This window comes from Pterocles gutturalis, unplaced genomic scaffold (assembly GCF_000699245.1).
Source record: "Pterocles gutturalis isolate BGI_N339 unplaced genomic scaffold, ASM69924v1 scaffold402, whole genome shotgun sequence".
Taxonomy (NCBI): Eukaryota; Metazoa; Chordata; class Aves; order Pterocliformes; family Pteroclidae; genus Pterocles; species Pterocles gutturalis.
The window spans coordinates 6,526-24,720 of record NW_010109896.1 but is presented as its reverse complement, the minus strand read 5'-3'; the positions used below and the strand labels follow the sequence as shown (position 1 = coordinate 24,720).

At 41.8% G+C, this 18,195-nt stretch overlaps 1 protein-coding gene across 1 annotated transcript in view; it reads right to left on the bottom strand.

Moving 5' to 3' along the window:
* The window catches only part of LOC104461483 (zinc finger protein 462-like), a 20,318-nt gene extending 2,545 nt beyond the window's left edge, over nt 1-17,773 (bottom strand). Inside the window, exons 1-6 of the mRNA XM_010073105.1 lie at nt 17,767-17,773; nt 16,498-16,680; nt 14,579-14,843; nt 12,264-12,400; nt 6,483-6,706; nt 3,966-4,110 (exon numbers count right to left, since the gene is read on the bottom strand). Coding sequence (XP_010071407.1) covers nt 3,966-4,110; nt 6,483-6,706; nt 12,264-12,400; nt 14,579-14,843; nt 16,498-16,680; nt 17,767-17,773 — 961 coding nt within the window. The remainder of the gene's footprint in view (nt 1-3,965; nt 4,111-6,482; nt 6,707-12,263; nt 12,401-14,578; nt 14,844-16,497; nt 16,681-17,766) is intronic.
* Nucleotides 17,774-18,195: the final 422 nt, after the last annotated feature.

The window sequence follows — 18,195 nt, the reverse complement described above, 5'->3', positions numbered from 1 at the left end:
TTTCCCTTGAAAGACAAAACCTCAAGTAGTATTTCTTACTGTCAGTGACTTATTGTGTGGTTAAATATCACAAAGCACGGTGCTGCGTCAAGAGAAACACCAGAAACTAAGTCAATGGCATTAGTTCAGTTTACATCTGGACTTCAATACCTTATGTGTGGTACAAATGTATAAACACTCTGCAACACAGACTAGTCATGGTACAGGGACAAATATTTATGGAGGGTAAAGTTTTGAAGGCAAATGCTGCTGTCCTGTACAAGAACCATAGTGTACACACTACTCTGGGCCTCTGCAGAGAGGAGACATGCAACACAGAGGCTGTTTAGCTCAAATAGGGAGGAGTTGGGGTTGTTTAGCCCAGAGAAGAGAAGGCTTTGGGGCCACCTTATTGTGGCCTTTCCATACTTAAACTGGGTTTATGAGAAAGATGGAGACTTTTTATCAGGGCCTGTAGTGACAGGAAAAGGGGTAAAGGTTTTAAACTGAAAGAGAGTAGGTTTTGATTGGACATAAGGCAGAATTTTTTTTTTAAGATTAGGGTGTTGAGAGACATTGCAACAGGCTGCCCAGAGAAGGTGTGGATGCCCCATCACTAGAATGGTCACATTGGTCACGTTCAGGGTCATGTTGGACGGTGCCTTGAGCAACCTGACCTGGTGAAAGAAGTCTCTGCTCAGAGCAGGGTGATTGGACTATATGATCTTTAGAGGTCCCTTCCAACCCAAACCAGCCTATGATCTATATTTGCAACTTCCATTAAGATTAGCAAGTGCTACTCTAGTAAATCCGTCACCTCTTCAGAAAACACTATCTTGCTCACCCTACTTCCTGATCAGTTTTGCTTCTAGGCCTTTGAATTTGGACTCCTTCCCTGGAGAAGTATCAGAAGCTGCTCTTCTCTGAGGCCTGCAGAAGAGAGGTAACAGACTGCACAGACACCTGACCTCTCTGCAGTTTTCCTGCATCACACATACAAGCACTCATGGACATTTATTTTTGTCTGCTGTGGAAAAATAACTCTTGATTCCACTTTCTGCTAAGACCAAGACATAAAGGTCATTACAGACAGACAGTCCATCTGGGATGCAGTCCCCACCAGGGGCAGCTGTTCTTTCCATGTTGTATGGCACACACTCTCTTTTTCCCCCTCTCTTCTTCTTCCTCCTAGGTCAACAGATTTTCTGCTATCCTTCACTGGCAGCCAACCACTGCCTTCCTTTTCCATCCAAGACAGCAGTTCAGCTCTGCTGAGTTCTGCTGCCCAGCTCTGCCTCTTCACGTGGGCAATAGCCCTTCTTTGGTTGACTGTCCAAAAGCCTGTCTGGAGAAGCAACACACTCTTCTTTGCACGTTCAGTACTGCACATATCAGTCTGAAGTCAAAGCAGCAAATCTAGGCATCTCTTTGACTCATAGGGAAGAAATCCTGGTTCTGACAAAGTCACGGACTCCAGAGGGTTCAGACAGCATTTGCTTCCAGATACTCAGAGCACACAGAGACACTCACAGCAAATCCCACTTCCTGCTAATGGCACAAAGTCTAGAATTGTCAAAAGCACCCGGGTGGCATACAGGATTACACAGTCTGATGTGGTTTGAGAGCCGTGACGGCATTAGCCACTGTGACAGGCTATATTTAAAACCATAGGTCTGGTTCTCTCCTAACAGGGCAAACCATTTCTGTGTTAGAACTATCTGCTGAAAATCCCTAGGGAGATCTCAGCATGCAACTCAGCATCCAACCATGCTTTCAGTTCCTGTCTCACTGGGACATTTTGTGAAAGTGTACCTTGCATCTTGCACCTTATAATGGTAATCCACAACTTCTCTAGAAAAATATAGTCTATACAACTGGATCTCTCCTAATACTCTTGCTGTAGCAGATATAAGGAATTTTGGCATTTTCTACCTATTTTAGTATAATATATTACAAATGGTAAAAGATTAAAAAGCAGAAAAATTAACAACAGTGCAACATTGACTTTACAGGCCAGTCAGGAAAGAACAGCTGCAAAACAAACTTGGAAATATGCACATGAGTTTTTTAGACTGGTCATCTGAACAATCATGTAGAAATCATTCTAGTCACAGATTAAAAAACCACAGATACAGGTGAAAAAAAGTACACAATAAAAATTAGAATCACTAAGACACTATCCCTTGCTTAACTATTGATCACATGAAACATGGGGATAACACTTATCTATTATCCCTGCAGATCTAAATCTCCAGCATAGAAGGTGATTTTTTTTACATTTTCACAGTGAAATCTGACACCAATTTAAACAATGAACTTCACCTTGGGCTGTTCCCCTCCCATGGTGCATTTACAGGGATGTGTAAGGCTTGGCTCATAGCAGCTTCTTCTTGGTCTAAATGCCATGGCTTCCAAGGTCACCTCAGCACCTGTGCTTTTAAGTAATGTTCACAAGGACAGCACGATTCTTCATTCCCTGCTGGCTGTGGGTCTATACAAAACATTAATCAGCCTGCTCCATCTGCAGCTAGGGTGATCTGTTCCTTTAGTCAAATCATTACATAAATCATTGTTCCAGCTATGAAGACTTGAGGATCAAAGCTCTCCCTGAACAGACACCCAAGCACATTTCTGCACAAGTTCCTAATGTTGAACTTTGAAATGCATATGGAACAAGCATCTCCTTTGATTTTTCTACTGCTCTACTGAAGATCTTGTGAAGGATACTTTTCATTGAAACATAAATGGTTTCGTATCCAAAATGCTTCCTTTCTCATTTAAATAAAAGCTACCACCAACCAAACTTAAAATGAAGTGCTCGTGATAAGCGAAGACTGGATTTGTGCTGCAGGGATGCTAAACACAAGCCAAAACTCTGCGGTCTTGCTCCTAAAAGGTAAGAAGAATGATCCGAGCCCCTGCTGTTCTGTAAACAACCCATGAATCCAGAAATTTGAATTTTTCAAGGTTTGAAAAGATGTAGGAAGACACATTTTCATTTGTGAACAATTCCTCCGTGAGTTTGAAAGATGAAAATTCAGGAGGAAAAAGATAAACATGGTGGGGTACCTTTAGTTAAAGTATATAGAACTTGGCGAACTGCAGTCATCAGCATCAGGAGAGTGGCTGACCCCAGGAATGTGACATTCAGACATCAGAGGGCTAAAGATGTTAAAAGAGTTGTGAACACACTGCATTTGACTGATGAACTGTACACCGGAGCAGACTAGACAAAACACGGTTTACACCAGACACTGCAATAGGCTGGTTTTCGACGGGGAAGGTTGTTGGAAAGGAAGAACAAGAAACCCTCAGTTCAATTTACAGAGAACTTACTTTTTTCCTGTTGATCTAACTTTGACCAAACCAAAAGCATTAGCAACCACATGGCCTAGCCTTGCTGAAGTCAGTGGGATTAGTTTAGATAAAAATTTAGGCACATATATAAATACACATATTTAAGTACAGGTGTGGGGTGGACCTACCCTTGCTCCAGAGCTGCCAATTGCAGCAACTGCAAAAGGATTGACTCCCTCTGACAAGGAATGCTGGGCACAATGTTAATAACAGTGCATAAAACGGTTGGCCGTGAGCCCTTGATCCCTCACTTAACCAATGCCAAGTGAAAAGCTGAAAACTGGTTACCAAAACAGAAAATCTGACAGACCACTAAAATACTCCACTTACGTAGATTTCCAAGCCCTTATAGATGCTATCTGCAGGGGCAGATAAGTCACAGATGCTATCTGTGTTTTCTTATAGTATGCATTTTCTTAACAGAAAACTTGCAATAAGGATTAGAAACATGAGATTCCCCCAGGAGTAGTGTCTTCACAAAAGCCCCATTCTGCTCCTGCTGGCATGCCTGCATGGCTCTACAGGAATGTGCTGCAGAGTTAACAGCTGACCTTGTTTGGTGGGACTGCTGGGGCATGTTGCAATGCCAAAAAAAAACCTCAAACCCAACCAAAAACAAACAAAAAAACCCCTGCACTGACCTCTCTCTTCAGTCTTGGGGCTTAGCTCTTCTTCTTTCTCTTCTTCATCACTGCTGGAGCTCTCTGTTTTCCCCTTCATTTGTTCCAACTGGTCCAAGTTAACCCGTCCAACCAACTCAAAATTACGACTCACCTTTGAAAGAAACACTTGTCAGCAATCAGCACAATGATCTGCTAATCAGAAAAATCACCACATATGCAAAATAAAATAGACTACAACCGAAAGCCTACTCAGCTTTAGGTAACATGCAGTTGCCTAATCAAATTAACACTCATTTATTTTTAATTATAATGATTCTTCTTTTGCTGTTTATTCTGCCTTTCTCACTTTTGGTTTTCAAAAATCAATGACATTAAGTAAACCTCCCTCATTTCTTACTTGTTTTGATGTACTAAAAACAATCCAAGAAATGCAAACCACTGTAAGCCATACCCTTTTTTTTATGGGACCATTCAATTGCTGGGATCAAACGCTGCTACTGCACATCCACAAGGACGGAAAATTATTTGTGACTGGTTCATTCAGCTTCATGCATGAAAGGATCAGTCCTTCAATAAGCACATGGCTGCTGTGCACCACATACACTTTCACTCATTAATAACAGATTAATTTTCATTAGGAAGGGCTGCAAAGTGCTTTGCAAACTGATATACAGACTATAATGGGAACACTTCACCCAGCAGTCAAATTCAGCTAACCCCAGGGTGAAAGGCACCAGCTACTTAACAGCTCACAGCAGCAGTATGAAAGGAGCAGCTTAGGGCAAGGAAGTCAGCAACTCCACCACATCCAACAGAAAGAGCAGAGGTTCAGTCCAGATTCACAGCAGAGGCAGAGAGCATGGAGCAGGATTGGGACACTAGTGCAAATACCTATCGGACAACAAGTGCCCTCTGAGCTCACTGATCACGGCTGGGAAGGATTTTGGATTAATCTTTCATGCAAAGAGACAGCCCTCCAGTAGCAAGGCACTTAGCCACAGGGAGAGAAGATGGAGATCGAGGAATGAGTGCAGTACAACATCTCCTGCAAGATGCTGAACGAAATATCAACACCCACTGACTGCTTTTTATCCCTCTGCAGGAAAGGTAATCTGAATGAACCTAAATAGCACGTGAATTAGGCTGCAGTATATCTCCAAATTATCTGAAATGTGATGGAGTGCAGATTCCTAGCACTACTCCCAACAAACAGCTGTGATGATGTTCTCTGACTTTACCCACTGAGATTTAAACAAACAAGATCATACGCAAGGCACTTAATTCAACTCAGCTTGTACACAGGAACTCTTTAAGATACAGTGTATCACTTGGGTGTCTGAGCCCAGACCTTTGACACAAATTAGCAAGGTATAAATTACCAAAGAGGAATGGGGAAAAGATACCGTAAATTACTGGCACCATCACTGCAGGTCTGGATTGGAAAGGAGAGCTAAGTAAGGAAATAATTTTCCCAGCCTGATGCACTGTGTCAAAAGAATGAGGAATAGTGCCTCCTGGATATGTCAGGTGCCTTGCTGTGGTGACTGGGAGGTGTGGAGCATCTCACGTACTGGGTAAATTGCAGAGGACTCTCCAGAAGTAATAAAAAAGTAGGCAGATAAGCACAGCAGGCCAACATAACTTCACACAGAGTTTGTTTTTATAAGACAGACAAATATTTTTTATGCATGAAAGGTTTTGCTGGGACTTGTGCTGCTAATACTGTCAATATAAAATGCATTTGGCTGTAAGGAAAGTGTCATTCAGTCAACGAAGTAGGAGTTTCATTGAGGACTTGGGCAGCTCAGGTCCAACAGGTGAAGGCATATCTGCTTCCTCCCTTGGAAATGCAACAAGGAGCACTCTAGCAAATACTCCAAACCACATCTCAATTCTAGAACTTAAGTGTCTCTCAGCTACACAGCTCAGTTACAGAAATTCAAAGCTAAGAGTCTGTGGAAAGCCTCTGAAGAGTGGATCTCGTCTGTACTTAGGCACTCCACAAAAACTCCAAAGCAGTCTTAGCACCTGGTTATACTTGCTGTTTATCTTTCCCTTGTTAAATGTAAACGGCGATGTATTGCCCTCTTTGTTATTAAAATATGCATGGCACCTCACACTGCTGAAGTTGCCAGAACAATCTTATGTTTGGAATCTCCTGCCTTTTAGAGAGGCTGAATCATACAGCGTTAATATTGTTTCACAACCCTTTTTTTTTTTTCCTCTCTGTAAAGAAACTTAGTATACACAAGTGCCTTTTCCAGATAATCATACTCTGCATAGAAGTCTGACAGTTTGTGTCAATCTGAACAGCTTTAGAAACCCTCAATTTTGAGTTTCTAAAGAGAGAGATAGAAAAAAAAAAAAAAAAAAGAAAACAGATGAAGTGAAGCCCAAATGTGGGAGGGACTAGTTTCCAGGTTTGCAGAGGCAGAGGAAAAAAAAAAAAAAGGCAAGTTGCCTACTCACAATTGACATGCAAGTAAAATTAAATGCTACAAATTAAAACTATTTAGATGTTACCTTGTGCTCATCTCGAAGATGAGCATCCAGCTCCTCTGTGTGTTTGGTCTCATAGTAGCAGAGTTGGCATTTGTAAGGTTTCAGTTCATTGTGCTTCTCTATATGCTGCTGCAAGCTCTCATCACTGGAGCAGGTAAAGGTACACTTATCACAGCGGAAAACGACTCCCTGCAAGTACTTTGACAGTTTGGAACGGCAGACTTCAATGGGAACGACCCGCTCTTCTGTAGGGACGGGACAACATCCAGTTAACAAATTTTATTAAATACCTGGCCCACCTGTCAACAGCTTGGGCAGTGCCACTCACACAAGGAATAGGACCTGCTATATGGGTAGGCAGTCTGTCTAAAAAGGAATGGGAGCTAAGCTGGACCGACACAGAAAAACACAAGACAAAAATTCTTCCTGCAATGACAGTGTTAACCCTTCAAGGCTACAAATTCAGGTGTTCTCACAAATGTAACCGCTTTTTGGGTGAAGAGGATGGGAAGGGAGATTTTGCTGCAATTGTGACCCCCACCTGTAAGTCTGAGTAGCAGAGCCTGGAAACACAAACCAGCCATAAATCAGCCAGATCAAAAGTCCATTTTGGTTCACTACTGACAGCAGTCAAGAAGGGCTACTAGGTATGTAACAAACAGGGAAGCTGCAGGGTGCTTCCCAATTGATCACAATGCTGACTCTAAAAAAATCGCAGCTGGTATCCTCACCATTGCCTCTAAGGGACTGAGAGGGTAAGCAAGGCAGCACCTCTTCCCTGAAAAGGCTGTGCAGTTCAGCCAGGGGCAGACACTTCCCAACATGCCCACAGCTTTCAGAAAGCTCAGGCTCAAAATCTGTGCACATGTCATGTCACACTCCCCACAGTTCAGATCACGGATACAGTCATGTACTGAAAATGCTGATTTTTAAAACTTTCCACTCCTCAAACAAAGCACTGACATTTAACAGTGGAACAATTAATTTCAGTCATTTGATAGAGTGAGAAACCGACGTGAGTAACACTCATCCACTGTGGTTCCCTGAGCTTTGCGCACAAAGGAAATCCCAAATTTGACCTTTCAGCTGAGGGTCACCAGGAGATCCTCCTTATGGGTTTTTGTTACTGAACCATCCTTATCCTTGTTACTCCTTATGGACTGCAGATTAAAGGAGGAGTTTGATCCTCCTCATGCAAGTTCATCCCTAACAACATACTAAAACAAGTGAACAAAAAACCCAGACCTGAATCTCAGACGGTAGATATGAAGGTTAGGGGAATGTGAGATGTGGCAACCCACAAATGGGTCTGAGCCAATGCCCCCATTTTTTTAGCGAGGGGGTAATATCACGTCCAAAGACAACTACAGAAATACAAACTCCCTTAGGGTTTCTGGAAGGTAGCAAAAGCTCCACTGTTCATTCACTTTTGGCCAATCCACATGCCAGTGCTGCTCACAATACTTTTTCCACAGCCCAACAAAATATTGCATCCTGCTCAGCTTCTCCCTGAACACAAAAATTATCATATCTCATAACTTCCTCTTTGGCCACTTCAAAAAGTGGAAGTTTTCCCCAAAGCAATGCCTTAAACCCCCTCTGTGGACTTGTAATCCTTTTCTACACCAAAACCAGCTTCTCTAGCTATAAAGACACCAAGTTATGGCCATTTCCGACCAAATAGGGTGGGAAAAGGGGAGGGGAGAACGGGGTCCAAGAGAAAACAGAATTTAAACCTGTGATTCTAGGGTCATAAGGAGACTTTTTACAAGGTGGCTGCAGCTGTGTGCTTTTGAACTCACTGAAATAAGTGATGCAACTAGTTTCAAAAGTGAAAAAGTCAAGGTAAATTTTCAAAAACATAAATACTAATTAAAATACTTGAAAATTCACTTTTCCTCTCCTCTAGCCCCTGCCACAGAAAAAAAAAAAAAAAGCTAAAACATGGGATGATATAAAACTTTTTATCTACCATTCTGGAGTAATGCAGCATTTCCTAATTAGCAAAACCTATTATCTCACAATCACACACACTCTCTTCAAATCAAAGGCAGTACAATAACATGAGAAAAGCGAAATAAACACAAACATAATTCTAGCCTGAAGGATTTAACTTTCGGGGGATGATTTAAAACTTTTGCATGATGCATTCGTGTCATTGAGCTTCCTCTAATCAATGATTTTGGAACTTGAAGGGTTATTTGGATCCAGAACCTTACATTTTGTAAGGTGATGCTCTCATCTCTAGCTTGCCCCTGCAAAGCTGTGTTTATTTAATTACCCAGTTAGAATGCACATATCACATCCAGGCAACTGACAAAATTAAAGCAAACCATAAAGCCCCATACACAAATGAAAGAGGTAGCTTTTTTATGTGTAGACTACTTCAAAGCTCAGCAGTGCCTAAACAAAGACTACTGTATATGCCTCAGAAAAAAGGTGTCCTGAATTATGGAACAATTTAGCCAGAGGTATAACTAAAAAAACAACAAAATAAGCACCTAAAAAACATTATCTTGGTTTAGGAAACCAAATCCTTCCATTGGACTGAAATATTCAGGCTAACTGTAACGCAGATCACAGATAAAACTGAAAGGCAATAGGTATTTGCAGTACAGTAACAAAGTAGACATAAATGTTTTTGGTCAAGCCATAAAAGAGCCCATGACTCTATCAGTCCTCAGTTGTAAGGAAAAAAATCTTTACTCAGCAACACACCACAGCATACACAAGTTACTTACTTCCCTTAAAGGTAAACCACAGAATCACCAAACGGTTGAGGTTGGATAGGACATCTAGTGATCACCTAGTCCAACCCCTCCACTCAAAGCTGTCTTACTATATAGACACAAATCAATTATTTGGTCATGTTGGGTGTTTGAAAATATGCATTTTTGCCTGCAAATCCAAGCTACAGTCACAGAACATGTTGCATTTGCATTCCGCTAGCAAAAAGCAAGCACAGCACAAGGGTTCTCAATATATCAGTGAAGCTGAGTGTACAAGGAATAATGCTAGAAACAACCATGTGCAAGGGAATCAGGATATGCAGCAATTAAGCCTTTGCAGAGGTAGATTAATTTGAAAATTTGACTCTTAAAGAAAAGATTCAAGAGAAACGGGTGTGATTTCTATTAAATGGAAAAACAAGATCACTATTTGTATCAGGAAGACAATAAAATGATTGCTAAAAGAGGAAAAAGTAATGCCCCAAGGATTTTAAAGTAGACCCAATTGTGATCTTGGTAAGTTGCATTTAGCTGGTGGAAAAATACCAGTGTATTGCAAAATGTGTGACGGGAATGCTACTGGAAGGTATAATGAAAAATAATTGCATTGTTCAGACTAAATTAAAGGCCAACACCACTGCTGGCCACAGAGCAAGAGTTTGCTCTCTGCTCCATACCTCCTCTTCCCAAGCTTGCCTGCCACAAAGGCTATGAAGAACTTTAAAGCCAAATTTCTTCTCTTCACCTACCTGCACAGTAGCCTCCAGCTGTGTCAGTCCCCTGCTACAGGCCACATGTAATGAGTCTGTGCTCTATCTGTGCTTGCAGAAAGGACAGTGAACTGCTTTTACACTGATGAGGAACAGGTGATACACAGAAGGCGGCTCTTGGAGGCCTCCTGTTTGCCTTGATTCTTAATGGGAAGAAAATTCCTTGTCTAATTTTTTTCTCACTAGGCATTCAGCCTTCTAGCTGATAATGCTTTAGCCCTATCAAACTCAAGCTTCTGCAGCCACTTCTTAAGAGGCAAATATACTCTCCATTTCAAGCATACGCTGTTTCACCATGGATTAAGAGTGCAGCAACTTGGAAGTAATGTAAGAGTCACACATCTTTAACATGTCTTTTTACACAGGAGGAACATTAACTATGAAACAGATCAAATACTTCACTCTTGATTTTACATACTGCACCACTCCCTACCTCAAAACTAATTTTCTTGGACCACAGCTCAGGGCTATGCCCTGGTTTTACCAATGCAATGGCTATAAAAAAGGAAGGCTATCTCAGACCACATTCACCATAGCTCAGTTTCTCTTCCAGTGCATGTTAAATCTTGCCAAAATCATCTGCTTTAGCTGCCAAACAATTAAACACGATGGTAGATGATTTTTTTAACTGGATATATGCATCAGAAAGAACTTCAAGGAAGTACCTTACTTCCTTTACTACCTGGATGCTTCATGCCAGAGAAAACCCCTGTCCTTCCATCAGAGGCCTCTGAGATTCTTGTAGCAGCTGTATCATTATGTCCTTTGCTATCCGCTTTATTTCAGCAGCACAAAGGCTCAAGGCTGGTTTGTGCAACTGAAGCAACAGCTCTACAAAAGAACAGATCCACAGCGTCACCTACCCAGGAGGTAACGACATTCTTGCAATTGGTCAGAAACAGCTCTGTATAGGCACATCTGCTTGAAGTCATGAAGTGCTCTTCCACTTGTGCAACTGTACATTCCCAGTGTCCAGTTATTTGCATGAAGGAAAATACCTTAACTAAGCCCGTAAAGTTCTCCCTCAGCCTGTCTATCTGCATTTTAAAGGTCTGGCAGTGTCCACTGGAGCCCTGGCAGAGCCGTAAACCAGAGCACACCTCAGTAGCACTTGGAACCACACAGTCACCTGCACAGGGGTTAACTAAACGCTCCTCTCTCCTAAAGTGAGCTAATTCTGGAGTATGCCCTGAAACTGAGCAAAATCTGACACAGCAACACCTTCAAAGACAGGAAGTAAAAGCTAAAGCATCTGCCAAACTCTTATAACCAAACAAGGCATCTTTGTAACATGCTTTCTGAATCACTAACAGGTCATTTTTTCCCAGATGTTCCCTCAGAATAGCCCTGCTAGCTGACAGAAATTTGTATGAAGTCTGCCAACCTCACTGCTTTGGTACAAGAAGGACTGTAAGCTACCAACACTGAAAAGCGGTTTGTTACAAGGAATTACGATAGCACTTGTCACACCAGGATCTCCTCCAGGAAAAAGATGGCATGCAAAACTTATGTTTGCTCACCACCAATACCCTACTGTGAAACTCTGCCCAACCTGCAAGCAGGCAGAGTGCCATCCAAACACATGGGTTTGGATTTCGGCAGCAAACAGACCATCTACAAGCACCAAGTGTGATAGCTACGGGCAGGAATCCCAGCACAGAGAGCCCAAACAGCTGTCTTTTCTGAGCTAGCAAGCCCACAGTTAATAGAATATAGAAATTTCTAATCCCACTTTTAGCTGGCTTGAAAAAAAAGAAGGGAAAGGTGGAGATAGGAAAGGAGTCTTGAAGAAAAATACAAATATCATAATTCTTGTTTTGAACCTAAGAATGCTTAAGAGAAAAAATTCAAGCAAGTAATCAAGGGATATTTTAGGGCCTCTATGGTTAGTTGATACACCCTGTCACAGAATTTATGATAGCACGGACTTTATGATAAGGACATAAGCAGGAAACAACTCTGGTCTAGATCAGAGCTGCAAATTAGGGCAACTCTTGCTAAACAGGTGTTTGATGACTGTTAACTCTTCTAGAGGAAAACCTTAAAAAACAATTTAAATCTGCCCTGTTTCTACACTGGCTAACTTTGAATTTTACAGAAATAAATAAGATGTTACATTTAGAAATGAAACAAAATATACTCAGAAGCCAAAGACTTATTCAATGTACTTGTCCTCATGCAGAGAGCAGGGAAAATTTAATGATGTAGAGAGAGGGGAAAATTTAATGAAACCAGTCTGAAAGGCAAGGGCATTGTTCAGCATTCCCCTCCTCAGATACATACACACACAGGGATATTGTTACCTCTGTGCAGAACTATATGGTCAATCATGTTGCGTTTATATTTGGTGTGATATAGGCAAAGAGGACAGCGAAGGTCTTTGGGTCCTTCCTCAGGAACTGCCGAATGCCCAGCTTCCACGTGCATAGTAAAAGCAGATCTGCAAAACGGGAGGGAGAGATGGAAGCAGTCAGAAGAGGTGCACAGGGAACAATGAAGTGTCAGAGCTCTGCAAGGGACGTGTTGTGCAAAATGGTACAGATACCACTCAGCTTTTTCTTCACTCTGCCATATGGCATTTCAGCAGGGCTACTCACATGAGTAACACATGAGCAGAGGTATTTGAAGGCTTTTATCCTCAAGTAACACTCATTCTGATGAGATATTCTTTTGCATGGGTTGCTCTATAGTCACATTGCTATAGTTAAGATAGCAAAAGAATTTCCATCTTTCATGCTCATTATTTGTCTTCAGGCTGAAAAATTCAGTGTGCTCTCTCTACCAAAGATTAAATTTTTAGCAAGTTGAACAAAATCTATCAATTGTTCTGTATTTGTGAAGGTGAGGACAGACTTATTTCTGGAGACAGATAACATCCTTAACCACCTCTGTCTTTCTAGGACAAGCCCAAAAACAGCTAAAATGATTAGATTCAGGATAAAACAGACTTGCGTTCACAGTAAGTTTGGCACTAAGTAGTTAAGTTTTAAAGCATCAGCTATAAGGATATGAAAACTCAAGACTAAGAATACTCTGCTTATGAATGTGGAGGAATGAATGAATATACTCCACAGTACTTTCAAACAAAAATTTCATGCTGGCATTACACTGGCTACTTACTTAGAAGCTGCAAGAGACATACATACCAAAGAAATTAACTGTACACCTATCTAACCACAAGCTCCTGGAATGAGAGGTGTCTGTAAACTTGGGACACTTGGTCATTTTTTCCTAAAGCAGTGGTAAACCTTGCAAAGTCTAAGGAGTTAGCCACTACTGAACCTGAGTTAGAAGTCTCTTTGAGGTTCTTCGAGACTGTTAGCTTGAACACAAACCAACTTACTAACACAACTGCCTTTGGGCCAGATCCAGCCATTGCTTAACTCAACAGCTGCACTTCTATCAACCTTAGTGAGTGCTTTCATGCACTTAAATTTCTATGGCGAGTTGAAGAGGGGATTCATATGGGAGTTTTTTGGAGTCCCTCTTTTTTTTGAAGACAGAAAACATGCTGTTCTTCTAGAAGATGCAAGACTTAATCCCTGAATGTTTGAGACACCACCTGAAAGAACACTACTCTCTTATACAACTATGAACATGTTTAAATGCTGCTTGATTTAAGATTATTTCATTTCGTCCAGGCAGAATAAAATGGCACTTGCAAGTTACAAACAGATTGAACGGACCTGGCAATTGCTGGCAATATGTAAGACAGACAACAATCAAGATATAAAGCACAAGCAGCAAGTTATACCAGCAAGGAGCAGAAGAAACAGAGGATAGAGACTTGTAACTAGAGGTTGTTCTTGGGTGGATTCTCTCAGGTTTGTGCTCAACATTTTCTTCAATAGAACTTCTCCCCTTTATCCAGTCATACTGCTTACTGTCACCAGTCTCCTAAGAACTTAACAAGTTTGAGACCTCAAATGTCAGTCGAGGGTGTTATGCTCAAGAGTCCAGCATATCAGGAGGAAATGATCAACAGTACAGGTGCACAGGCCTTTTTTTTCCTTACAGAACAGCAAGTAAAAACACATACCCAGAGAAACATACACAGCACCAAGTTCTTAAATTTTGCACATCTTATTAAGATTTTCTGAAATATCTCTATATGCTATCACATACGCTAGAGAATGTTTTGCATTTCAGCTAGATAGGTGGCAAGAGAAGTAAAATTACATGAGAAAGGTTTCTTCAGAAAGGTGAATTCTCCTGTCTCCCTAGGACACTTGACTGTTCCATGCTTCATGCTGGTTACACAAGGAAACTACCTTATTTTTGTAGAGAAAATTTTCACATTTGAGGATAAAGTTAGCTGTCCAATTGCCTAGGCTGAGGAAAAAGTACTACCTGTACCATTTCCTCCAGCAAGTAAACCTACTGCAAGGACTTACTGTGCTTTTGTCTGCAGCAGATGGTACTGGCTGTTGTAGGAGAGAGGAAAATGGATTACATGGATGCTGCTGTGATCTGGCATGGAATTTCCTATGTTCCTCTCCCTGGTCAGCAGCAGTCATGTTTCTGTTTGCTGCAGCCAGCTTTCAAAGATGTCAGAAGTCTTTTCAAGTGCTAAAAAACCCCTTATGAGTTCAGTTTATCTGTTTTGCACAGTACTTACTTAAAGCCTGTATAAAAGGAACAATCTTTGCACTTGAAGAGTTTTTTCCCTCCGTGCTTGTCACGGTAATGACGCCTAATGCTCTGTATGTAACCCGAAGAGAATTCACAAAATTCACAGTTAAGGATGACTTCCGTTTTTTCCACTCCTGCAGCACTCCCGGAAAGTGGGATTGGGCTGATGTTGTTGTTGTTCCTGGCCAAAGCTGCAGACTGGTAGTGGTTCAACTGCTGCTGAACATCAGGAGGCTCAGAGTATGAGGAGTCTGTAGAGAAACAGAGGGAAGTTGTTATTCCAGGTGGATCAACAAATCTAAAAAGGTTTGAAGCCTGCTTCAGCACCTATTGGCTTTTAGAGGGGGTTAATCACGATGTTGGTTATGAAATCTGCTGGCAGCTTTCTGAAGGGATTAAGAGAAAGATGTAATGTAATGTGTATTCTATGATTTAAAAGGTGATCAGTATAAATTATGCTTTTTAGGTATGATTTGGGGAGGGAAGAAGCAACAGATTTAAATTAAAAATAGTCTAAAAATAAGTCTGGTCTTAAGACACTATTAATCTGTGAAGGTAAAGCATATTAATCATACTGCCAAGTGCTTATGTGTTTGCTGCATAAATCAGCCCAGATCCTCTCAAATGTCCTATAGCAGTTTATACCAGATGGAAGAGCTGGCACAGGATATATGTAAATAGCCTATCTCAAAGAAAAAAAAAAAAAAAAAAAAAAGGAAAAATACATGGGAAAAAAATGGATACTCTTCCCTACTCATTCCTGGAATTATTTAAGAAACTCACATCAAAAGTTAACTTTAGCGAAATGATCCAATCTTACTTTGTCACATTTGAAGCAATCTTCACGAAAGGTAAATTCAAGTTCTCCTAGTTGATGATGTTTGAAAAGAAGCCATTATTGGGAAAAAAAAAATTAATAATAAATTCCAGTAAAGCAAACTTCTAAACCACATTTCCTTAGAATCTGCTAAGTTTTGTTATACTGAGAAAGAGATCTCTATTATATAGGTATGCCTGTATAGGCGCATTCCTTCTACAACCCAGCAAAACTCTGTCATACCATTTTAATTGTCTGTGGAGAAATACAGTCCAGAGATGTCTCAGTACTGAAACAGAAAGCTGTAATACTTTAGTTGGACCCCCCAAAAAAGGAAGGGGGAAGGGAGGTGTGGTGTTGAACCTCTGAACACACTGCTTGAATGTGGAGGTTAGGAATTCATCTGCTTTGTCCTATATAACCCACTACTTCCCATGAATGGCACAAATGAAAGCACACAAATAAAGCACAGATGAATTTCAGTGTAACTTTCCTAAAAAGAAGACAAAAGTCTCTTCTCTTAAAGTTTTATGGAAGATGGGAAAAAAAAAGCTGGCTGAGCTGGTGGAGGTGTGTGTGGGGGGGAAGTCAGAATACAAACTGTACCAGCCACCTCCTGCTTTGATGGGTACTTCATTTTCCAAAGCTTAATTGCATGAGGCTGGATATGTAGGAATTCTCTCTCAGACATACTCGTGGGAACTTAACACCACCAATTTTAACCAATTAGTACGGAGAAACAAAAGGCAAAAGACCCAGATAGCACTCAGTATAGGGACTTTTCCACCCGTGTTCAAAAGAGTAAAATGTTTGCTTGTGTTTTCTCACTAACACAGAAGGGGGTTATACATGTCTGTGAAACAAAAAACAAACAACAAAAAAACCCAAACACAGAAACAAAACACAAGCAGGAGATGAATCTCTCTGGGCTCCCCTGGTTTCCATCTCCAGGTATACAGCAAAGACAAAGGCAGAGACGTATGAAATACTTCTTGTTTTTCCTATCCACACCTCATGAACTGAGGCTGAATTACAACGCAGTATTTATCATTTCTTGTTTCCACCACTTCTGCAGCAAGTTTGCTCACCATGAGTGCTCACAGTGACCTTCACCCATTCAAGTGTCAAGGCTTTCTCTTCCTTGTGTTGGAACAGGCTCCCCACTTCCTTTACTTTGGTACAGGACAGGTCTGAGGAGCTGCAAACCTCTGCAGAAGTCTCTCCTCCCTGAAAGGCAGCAGTCATGTGCTTGCTCTCTTTTGGAACAGGACCTTGAGGCCCAAAAAGATGCACACTTCAGAACAGATTTACTGACCTGCATTAGGTGAAGCCTTGTGTCTCTGATAACGGATTCAATGCTTCAAAAAGCTCAAAACACAGTTAGACATATGTCCTGACAAGGATATGACAGCCTAAAGAAAGTTCATAGCACTGGAAACAGTTCCTTTTGTCATGTGTTACTAGTCACAGAATCACACAATGTTAGAGGTTGGAAGGGACCTCAAAAGATCATCTAGTCCAATCCACCTGCCGGAGCAGGAACACCTAGATCAGATCACACAGGAACGCATCCAGGTGGGCTTTGAATGTCTCCAGAGAAGGAGACTCCACAACCTCTCTGGGCAGCCTGTTCCAGTGCTCTGTCACCCTCACCGTGAAGAAGTTTTTTCTCATATTCAGGTGGAACCTCCTATGTTCCAGCTTGAACCCATTGCCCCTTGTCCTGTCACTGGATGTCACAGAGAAGAGCCTGGCTCCATCCTCCTGACACTCACCCTTTACATATTTATAAACATTGATTAGGTCACCCCTCAGTCTCCTCTTTTCCAAGCTAAAGAGACCCAGCTCCCTCAGCCTTTCCTCATCAGGGAGATGCTCCATTCCCTTAATCATCTTTGTGGCTCTGCGCTGGACTCTCTCCAGCAGTTCCCTGTCCCTCTTGAACGGAGGGGCCCAGAACTGGACACAATATTCCAGATGCGGTCTCACCAGGGCAGAGTAGAGAGGGAGGATAATTACTTCTAGGGTACTGCATAGAGTCTAGTTTGTACCTTGCTGTTCCCTTTCTCAGGAAGAAGGGATCAAAAATTTCCATTCTCATAGAATCAAAGAACCATAAAACGGTTTTGGTTGGAAGGAACCTTAAAGATCATCGAGTTCCAACCCCCCTGCCATGCGCAGGGACACCTGCCACTAGACCAGGTTGCTCAAAGCCTTGTCTAATTAGGCCTTGAACACCTCCAGGGATGGGACATCCACAGCTTCCCTGCACAACCTGTTCCAGTGTCCCACCACCCTCACAGGAAAATATGTCTTCCTAATATCTCACCTAAATCTAACCTCTTTCAGTCTGTTACCCGTCATCCTATCCCTACCCTCCCTGACAAAGAGTGCCTCCCCACCTCTCCTGTGGGTCCCCTTGAAGAACTGGAAGACTGCCATAAGGTCTCCTTAGAACTTTCTCTTCTACAGGCTGAACAACCTCAACTGTCTCAGCCTGTCCTCACACAGGAGGTGCTCCAGGCCCTGGTACCATCTTTGTGGCCCTCCTCTGGACTTGCTCCAACAGGTCCATGTCCTTCTTATGTTCAAGACCCCAGAGCTGGACATAGTACTTCTGGTCTCATGAGAGCAGAGCAGGTCACCTTCCTCGACCTACTGGTCACACTTCTTTTCGTGCAGCCCAAGATACAGCTGGCTGCAAGCGAACACTGCTGGCTCATGTTCAGCTCCACATCAACCAACATCCCCAAGCACTTCTCTTCAGGGCTGCTCTCAATCCATTC